This window comes from Salmo salar, chromosome 11, assembly GCF_965601325.2.
Source record: "Salmo salar chromosome 11, fSalSal1, whole genome shotgun sequence".
NCBI lineage: Eukaryota > Metazoa > Chordata > Actinopteri > Salmoniformes > Salmonidae > Salmo > Salmo salar.
The window spans coordinates 102974519-102983988 of record NC_138301.1 but is presented as its reverse complement, the minus strand read 5'-3'; the positions used below and the strand labels follow the sequence as shown (position 1 = coordinate 102983988).

Sequence of the window (9470 nt, the reverse complement as noted above, 5' to 3'; positions counted from 1 at the left end):
ATGATTGATTTATCCCCCCCTGCCCCCTCTCTCAGCTCCTGCTTAAACTCACTCCATTAAGATGTGCACACTCATCAGTTATGAACTCTACCCATCTTCGTCTCTTCTCTTTGTCTTGTTTACGACCTCACAGTCATGCACACTACCACAACTAATAGTGTTGGTGGATTGTAAATTAATGGAGAGCATTGTTGCTAAAACTTGACAAAAACTTAAAGAGGAATAGGATGGGAAAAACCTTAGGGCACTCTGTCTACCTCCCCTCTTCCCCCTATTTAAAGTCCCTTGATATTAGTTTGTTGAATTAGAAACACAATGTGAGGTTTCTTTGTGAATCCATCCAGTGTTATGTGTCAATGTGAGGTAGACACAGGCAGCGCCACACAGGGCAGGGCAGACTCCTTCACTCTAAGTGCTGCTGGTCATATTCCAGCCATCAGCGGATGTGGATCAATGCCTGGTTTACAGCTTTACATCATCCTTAAAATGCCTGGGCAAACAAGGAAACGCTCAGACGGTCAATCAGAAACTATTAGTAAAAAACACACATCATCCCTCTGGACTCGCTGCCCTCCTCCCCCCTCTCTCATCTTTCTCGCTCACTCAAACCGGAGACTGCACTAGAGGGAGAATTCCTGTCTTGATGGACCTGTGGGACGGACTTACCCAAAAAGGGAGACACAGGGGGTTCAGCCCTTAACTGGGACAGAATGTTTACTACAGAGGATACTTCACAAAGGATGTAGAGATTTGGGAGATGAGGAATTAAGTAGTATACCTTTGTTGTTTTTTTTTACTTAAAACCATGCACTGGACCTGGATTTAGAGGGACTTTTGGAAGACCAAATATTATCAACAAACTCACCTTTTTGCCTTCGCTGGAGATCAAGGGGTTAAATGAATGGCAGCTGAAACAGAGTGACTGTTACTGGATCTTTACCTTGTTCACCCACGAAGAGCATCGTCACTTGCAGATTTCACCTGCTTTAACAGTGTGTGTGGGTGGGAGGATGGGGGGAGTAAAGAGTGACCAATAGATTTCAGTGTTTGCAGCTATTTTTTAGGCATCTTCTTCAATTGTTTGATAGGATGTTTTTTAGACACACACTTACAGCAGCAAACATTTATAAAGTTATGGAATACACATCCTATATGTTCAGGGCTGGCCAATAGAAAGCATATAAAGGTTCTTACTCAAATCAATCAGCCATGGTGCTGGATGGCATGGAACTGATTGCAATTACTGTAGTCATTAGCCTGTTTTTTGTAATGTTCAAGCAGTTTGGTGTCTGGGAACCCTTGTCATTAGATGGTAAGTAACAGGGACATACTCCCCAGTCTCTTTTCTGATCAAGGCCATCATGTTCCTCACAGATAGACATAAGCTATTTGTACTGTGTTGTTGATAGTTGAAGCTACGTGATTTCACTGTTGTCAACTTATGAGAGACAGCTGGCTTCCACTGCATATCAAGACAAAATGCCTCAAAACACGAAGGTCTCATGTCTTATTACTGATAGACAGAAATAGAAAAGACAACACTGTGGCCACCTGACTTAACCTGATTGTATGTGTTTCTCCCTTTCTCACCTCCTCACTTCCCTATACTTTTCAATCTCTTCCTCTCCCTTTTCCTCTCTCTGGTTGTTTCTATATCATAGATGGTGAGCACACACACAGTAGTAACTCCATGTATTCTTCATTTCCTTTGTCTTGATTATGTATGTTTTAATCTGTGCCCCACTCTCTCATATATATATATATATTGTCTCTCTGAGGGTTGCTTGTCTTCCACTCATCATCCTCTCTTACTTTATTATCCACCATCTTTTTGTTTTAAAAATGTTATTGTACACCATTGTCATCCAATCCCATTTCTGTTACCCACCACACAAATGTCTCTCCCTCCCAATTTCTTCCGATTATCCCCACATCTTCCTCTCCCGATTTCAACATTTCCCATCCATTCCTGTCCTATTTTTGCCTCTCCCTGAATCCGCATTCTCCTCTCCCTTTCACCTCTCCACTTCTCCCGACATTCCTTCCTTTCCCTGGGTTGTCCTCCTCTCCCTCTCTCCCTCTCCTCTCTCAAACAGAGAGTAGTGACTGTGAATTGGAGCTTTCTACTGTTCGTCACCAGCCCGAAGGCTTAGAACAGCTCCAGGCCCAGACCCAGTTTACCAGGAAAGAGCTGCAGTCGCTCTACAGAGGCTTCAAAAATGTGCGACTGGGACTTGGCTGGGCTTAGAGCACCGAGTGGGAGTGGGGTGGTTAAATAAACATTGTCAGGGACTTGAAGGACTTCAAAGATATCATCTCACAATATGTTTTACATACTTACATAGCTACATACATTTACACAGATATTTACACACGCTACAAGCCGTTTAGACATACAGGTAACTGCCAAAATAATGGAAACACTTGAGTAAAGGAGGGATACAACGTATATTGAAAGCAGGTGCTTCCACACAGGTGTGGTTCCTGAGTTAATTGAGCAGTTAACATCCAATCATGCTTAGGGTCCTGTATAAAAATGATGGGCAGGCCATTATTTTGGCCATTATTCTGGCAGCCATGGCTATGCCTCCATTGGATAACAATGCCCCCGTCCATAGTGCACGAGTGGTTACTGGATGATTTGATGAGCATGAAAATTAAGTAAACCATATGCCATGGCCGTCTCAGTCACCAGTTTTAAACCCCATTGAACACTTATTGGAGATTCTGGAGCGGTGCCTGAGACAGCGTTTTCCACCACCATCAACAAAACATCAAATTATGGAATTTCTCACAGAAGAATGGTGTCACATCCATCCAATAGTGTTCCAGACACTAATAAGAATCTATGCCAAGGTGCATTGAAGCTGTTCTGACTCATGGTGGACCAATGCCCTATTAAGATACTTTATGTTGGTGTTTCCTTTATTTTGGCAGTTACCTGCATATTAGCCATTTACAAGCCGTTAGACACACCTATTTTCACAGATATTTAACTACATTTAAACATGCGTACAATACATACAAGTTAAGTAAGACAAACCTATTCTAGATATTTTCATTTCTCTCTGAACAGGAGTGTCCTAGCGGACTGGTGGATGAGGAGACGTTCAAGACCATCTATTCACAGTTCTTCCCCCAGGGAGGTAGGATTCTCTCCCCTCAAGAGATGCAAGGGAGGCACCATGGTTGATAGCAGATGGGTGGGAGACGCCCTTTTAACTGCCCCTACTGTTATCAGCAATTTCAACCTGGACTCAGGGGTAGACGTAACATAGTAAATGTATATCTGTGACACTCAAATGAATATGATATGTTTTGTATGGTATTAATTTGTGGATGTCCATCATCCATTTCATATGAAATGTTACGAATTACAATTCATATGATTTGTTATGAATTGCAATTTGTGCAATATGTTACACATTTGCAACACATATGACATGTTGTGGCTAATGTTAGCAAGGTGGCTAGATAGATCAAGTTAGTTAGGCTAGGTGTTAGGGTTAAGGTTAGAGTTAAGGTTAATAGTTATGTTAGCTAACATGCTAAGTAGTTGCAAAGTAGCTAAGAAGAAGTAAGTAGTTGCAAAGTTGCTTATTAGCTAAAGTGCTATAGTTGCCCGTGATGCCTTTGGGTTGCTAGACTTTTGCATTATATGCCCACCCATCCTCCCCAACCAACCTCATTTTTGGCTTAAGTAACAATACCCAATGTAACATATCATACTAATTTGAGTGTCACAGATTTACATTGACTATATTATGTCTTTGAGGGCAGGCTGGCTATTTCAATGGACTGTTATTTGATATAGCATTGTCTTACTGTTTTTGAATGAAAATTTGATCAGTAGATGCAAGATTCTGACAACTCAGAACCTCATCGATTGATATATTCAGTGCATTTGGAAAGTATTCAGACCCCTTGACTTTTTCCACATTTTATTACTTTACAGCCTTATTCTAAAATGTATTAAATATGTTTTCCCCTCATCAATCTACAAACAATAACCCATAATGATGAAGTAAAAGCAGGTTTGTAGAAATTTGGGGAAATGTATCAAATAAAAAAAAACACAAATATCACATTTACATAAGTATAAAGACCATTGACTAAGTACTTTGTTGAAGCACCTTTGGCAGAGATTGCAGCCTCGAGTCTTCTTGGGTATGATGCTACAAGCTTGTTACACCTGTATTTGGGGAATTTTTCCCACTCTTCTCTGCAGATCCTCTCAAGCTCTGTCAGGTTGGATAGGGAGCGTCACTGCACAGCTATTTTCAGGTCTCTCCAGAGATGTTTGATCGGGTTCATGTCGGGCTCCGGCTAGGCCACTCAAGGACATTCAGAGACTTGTCCCGAAGCCACTCCTGCGTTGTCTTGGCTGTGTGCTTAGCGTCGTTGTCCTGTTGGAAGGTAAACATTCGCCCCAGCTCTGGACCAGGTTTTCATCATGGATTTCTATATACTTTGCTCCATTCATCTTCCCCTCAATCCTGACTAGTCTCCCAGTCGGTGCCGTTGAAAAACATCCCCACAGCATGATGCTGCCACCACCATGCTTCACTGTAAGGATGGTCCCAGGTTTCCTCCAGGCGTGACGCTTGGCATTCAGGCTAAAGATTTCAATCTTGGTATCATCAGACCAGTGAATCTTGTTTCTCATGATCTGAGAGTCCTTTAGGTGCCTTTTGGCAAACTCCAAGCAGGCTGTCATGTGCCTTTTACTGAGGAGTGGTTTCCATTTGGCCACTCTACCATAAAGGCCTGGTGGGGTGCTGCAGAGATGGCTGTCCTTCTGGGAGGTTCTTCCATCTCCACAAAGGAACTCTGGAGCTCTGTCAGAGTGACAGAGTTCGGGTTCTTAGTCACCTCCCTGACCAAGGCCCTTGTCCACCGATTGCTCAGTCTGGCCAGACGGCCAGCTCTAGGAAGAGTCTTGATGGTTCCAAACGTCTTCCATTTAAGAATGATGGAGGCCACTGTGGTCTTGGGGACCTTCAATGCTGCAGACATTTTTTGGTCCCCTTCCCCAGATCTGTACCTCGACACATTCCTGTCTCCGAGCTCTACGGACAATTCCTTCGACCTCATGGCTTGGTTTTTACTCTCACATACACTGTCAACTGTGGGACCTTATATAGACAGGTGTGCCTTTCCAAATCATGTCTAATCAATTGAATTTACCACAGGTGGACTCCAATCAAGTTGTAGAAACATGTCAAGGATGATCAATGGAAACAGGATGCACCTGAGCTCAATTTTGAGTCTCATAGCAAAGGATCTGAATGCTTATGTAAACAAGGCATTTCTGTTTTTTATTTTTAATAAATGATGAAAAAAAATTCTAAAAACTTGTTTTTGCTTTGTCATTATGGGGTATTGTCTGTAGATTAATGAGAAAAAATATTTTATCCATTTTAGAATTAGGCTGTAACTTAACAAAATGTGGAAAAAGTCAAGGGGTCTGAATTCTTTCCGAATGCACTGTAGATGCTTTAAAGACTGACCCATTTCACCCTGAGCAACCGTCAAAATGGATGAATGTGAAAAGTGAATAAATAACCAACTGTCATCCACTCTACCTGATGTTAACTACGTTATTGGTATCACTTCTCAGATGCCACCACATATGCACATTTCCTGTTCAACGCTTTTGACATGGACAGAAATGGCTCTATCCATTTTGAGGTAAGCAAAGCTCCTTTAAAGTAAGGTAATTTCTTCTCTCGCATAAAACCTTCCTTAACAATCCATCTTAACCCCCCCTCCCCTCCAGGACTTTGTGATTGGACTATCTGTACTGCTCAGAGGTTCAGAAACAGAGAAACTCCGGTGGGCCTTCAATCTCTATGATATCAACAAGGATGGCTGCATCACCAAGGAGGTACAGTGGAAGGCTGTGCCTTCAAACTTTCCTGTCTGTTGCGTAGAGAGAGTTCTACTGCTAGACGTAACACTGCAGACATAGAACTGACTGATGACTGTGTGTGTGTGCGTGCAAATGTGCGTCCATGTGTTTGTGTGTGTGCATCTGTGTGTGTGTGTGTGTGTGTGTGTGTGCAAGTGTGCATGTTATGTGTGTGTGTGTTATATGTGTGTGTGTGTGTGTATTGTGTGCACCTGTGTACAGGAGATGTTGGCCATAATGACGTCCATCTATGACATGATGGGCAGGTATACCTCTCCCAGTGTACGAGATGATGATCCATCTGAGCATGTGGACAAGTTCTTTCAGGTACATAAACCCCCCCAGTGTATAACCCCCTCCCATGTCTGACATCTTACATGTTGTTTAACACTTTCTGTGCTTCTGTTTGTATTGTCTCTGTCCTAAGGCTTTATTGATTGGTTATTGGTTGATGAGAACTCTGGTCGGTTTTAATTTTCACAACCTTAAAGCTTCACATTGTGTCACTGTGGAGGTTAGTAGTACTGTACGGTATGTAATCATACAAGATCTTTAATGGCCACCTTTTTCAGAAAATGGATCGGAACAGAGACGGGGTGGTGACCATTGATGAGTTCATAGAGACCTGTCAGAAGGTAAACACATTCTCCACAATCTTTACTGGCGAAAATATGTACCTGATGTCAAAAATGCCAGGACAAGCCACTGGCTATTGCATGGTTTTAACTTGCCTGGCTAACATTCCAGGTATTCCTGTAGTTGGTAGACAGCAAGTTCTGTCAGCTTTGTCTTACAGAACCTGCACAACATGTCAGAGGAGCACAAAACGTATGAAAAGCTAAGAACAGTACTGCCATATGTCGTGTTCAATTGACATTGTGTCCAAAACAACATATTCCTTAACTCTTAATTTCTCTCACCAGGACGAAGATATCATGGCCTCCATAAAGCTCTTTGAGAATGTAATCTAGGTCTAGGAATTGACAGAGAACACGGATATATGTCAAGATGACCTTTAATTGATTCCAATAGCAGACCCTACAAGCCCCTCTGTACTTTACCCCACACCGTTGGATAATAGAAGATTATTTACACACATCAAAATGAGGACAGTAAACACTTATCAGGGGGCATAGGGAAATGTGACTCTAAACTTTTGACTCCACTATGTATGGGAAAACAATCCCTAAAAATGGTCCTGCTGACAGTTCTACTTTCCTAACCTTTTTTTTCTCAAATTTTTACTAACGATATGCCACTGACTTTGAGTAAAGCCAGAGTGTTTATGTATGCGGATGACTCAACACTACAACACGTCAGCTACAACAGCGACTGAAATGACTGCAACACTCAACAAAGAGCTGCAGTTAGTTTCAGAGCGGGTGGCAAGGAATAAGTTAGCCCTAAATATTTCTAAAACTTAAAGCATTGTATTTGGAGCAAAACACTCACTTAACCCTATACCTCAACTAAATCTTGTAATAAATAATGTGGAAATTGAGCTGAGATGACTAAACTGCTTGGAGTAAGCCTAGATTGTAAACTGTCATGGGGAGAAGTCTGTCTTTAATAAAGCGATTCTCTTCCTTCTTAATAACACTATCAACAAGGCAGGTCCTACAGGCCCTAGTTTTGTCGCACCTTGACTACTGTTCAGTCGTGTGGTCAGGTGCCACAAAATAGGACTTTTGACTGGCTCATAACAGGGCAGCACGGCTGGCCTTTGGATGTACACAGAGAGCTAATATTAATAATATGCATGTCAGTCTCTCCTGGCTGAAAGTGGAGGAGAGATTGACTTCATCACTATTTTTATTTATCAGAGGTTTTGACATGTTGAATGCACCGAGCTGTCTGTCTAAACTACTGGCACACAGCTTGGACACCCATGCACCCCACAAGACATGCCACAAGAGGTCTCTTCACAGTCCCCAAGTCCAGAACAGACTATGGGAGGCACACAGTACTATATAGAGCCATGACTACATTGGACTCTATTCCACATCAAGTAACTGACGCAAGCAGTAAAATTAGATTTAAAAAACAGATTCAAAAACACCTTATGGAACAGCAGGGACTGTGAAGCAACACAAACATTGGCACAGACATATACAAACACAGACACACACACACACGGATTTAGTACTGTAGATATGTGGTAGTGGTGGAGTAGGGGCCTGAGGGCACACAGTGTGTTGTGAAATCTGTGAATGTATTGTAATGTTTTTAAAATTGTATAAACCGCATTAATTTTGCTGGACCCCAGGAAGAGTAGCGGGGATCCATAATAAATACAAATACCAGGGAATGGCAACATAAGAAGTGAAATGTTAGTACTCTGTACAGTAGCATGTCTACTGCTCATGCCTGAACCGATTATGAGCCTTTGCATGTTTGCCTGAGAGTAGTGTAAGTTAATGTTAACACAGTTGAATGTAAATATGAATTGTGTTATTGAGTAGCCTGAAACAAATATTATTGTATTTATTTGTGTGTGTGTTGTGGGGGGCTCATAGTATTGGGTGGAATGGAATAGATGGAAATGAATCGAACACATCAAACACGTGTTTTGTTACCATTCCATTCCAGCCATTATTATGAGCCATCCTCCCATCAGCAGCCTCCTGTGCACACAATAGCTAGTAATGTACAAGTTTTTTACATTTCTGTTCCCTCATGTATAGCTCATTAGCATTATGATAGGAAGGTGGGATTTATTGATGTTGCCATATCATATAGCTACTCTCACCATTACATACAGTACATGCAATCATCTATCATACCGCCATACTCCCAACCACCCCCCTACAGCCTATGTCATATACTAGTTGCATACCTGGAGAGAGAATGTATATAAAAATGTTGTTGAATATCACTCGATTTCAGGATTGAATTACACTCTAAATAAAAAAGGAACCTGCACATCGCATGATATTTGATATGTAATTGTATATCACTTTCCTAAAAATAGTTTTCCTGTGGCCTAAAATGTTTATGAATTACAATGTAATTTGTACAGTTGAAGATGACCTGTACTTTGGCTCATATATAAAGTCAAGGTTGTTTTCTACTAACAAGCTGAGTCAGTGTTTTTGTTCTCAAATGCCACAAAAAAAGGTTATGCGCTGCTGCATTATATGGTGCATTGGAATGTTGTTTGTTGCATTTTAGAACAGTTAAGCAGACCTAACTAGCAAGTAGCAAAGACACAGAAAAGCATACTTTTTTGAAATGTGAAAATTCAATTTTAATTAAAAGAACTTCGGTGGTTTTCAATGTTGCTTCAAGTCTTTGTCACAAATAAACGTTTGGATTCTTGTTGCTCTTTACTAGTTCATTATTACTTTTTGAATTATAACCATTTTGCATAAATACTCCGTAGGCAATAATGGTACATTTTAGGTTCACCACTGCTCTTGAACCGTTTAAAGGCCCAGTAAAGTCAAAAACATGACTTACAGATATTTTCACACTATGAGGTTGGAATAATACTGTGAAAATGTGACAATTATGGTAATGCGCTTTTAATGTAAGAGCTGTTTGAAAAGACTGCCTGAAA

The 9470-nt window shown here is 41.2% G+C and overlaps 1 protein-coding gene across 1 annotated transcript; it reads left to right on the top strand.

Annotated features, from left to right (window-relative positions):
* Nucleotides 1-734: 734 nt before the first annotated feature.
* On the top strand, nucleotides 735-8825 carry LOC106563355 (calsenilin). Its single transcript, XM_045690398.2, has 8 exons — nucleotides 735-1312; nucleotides 2097-2221; nucleotides 3077-3146; nucleotides 5621-5691; nucleotides 5780-5887; nucleotides 6134-6238; nucleotides 6484-6546; nucleotides 6835-8825. Exons 1-8 carry the CDS (start codon nucleotides 1210-1212, stop codon nucleotides 6880-6882), a joined length of 693 nt encoding a protein of 230 aa, XP_045546354.1. The 5' UTR covers nucleotides 735-1209; the 3' UTR covers nucleotides 6883-8825.
* Nucleotides 8826-9470: the final 645 nt, after the last annotated feature.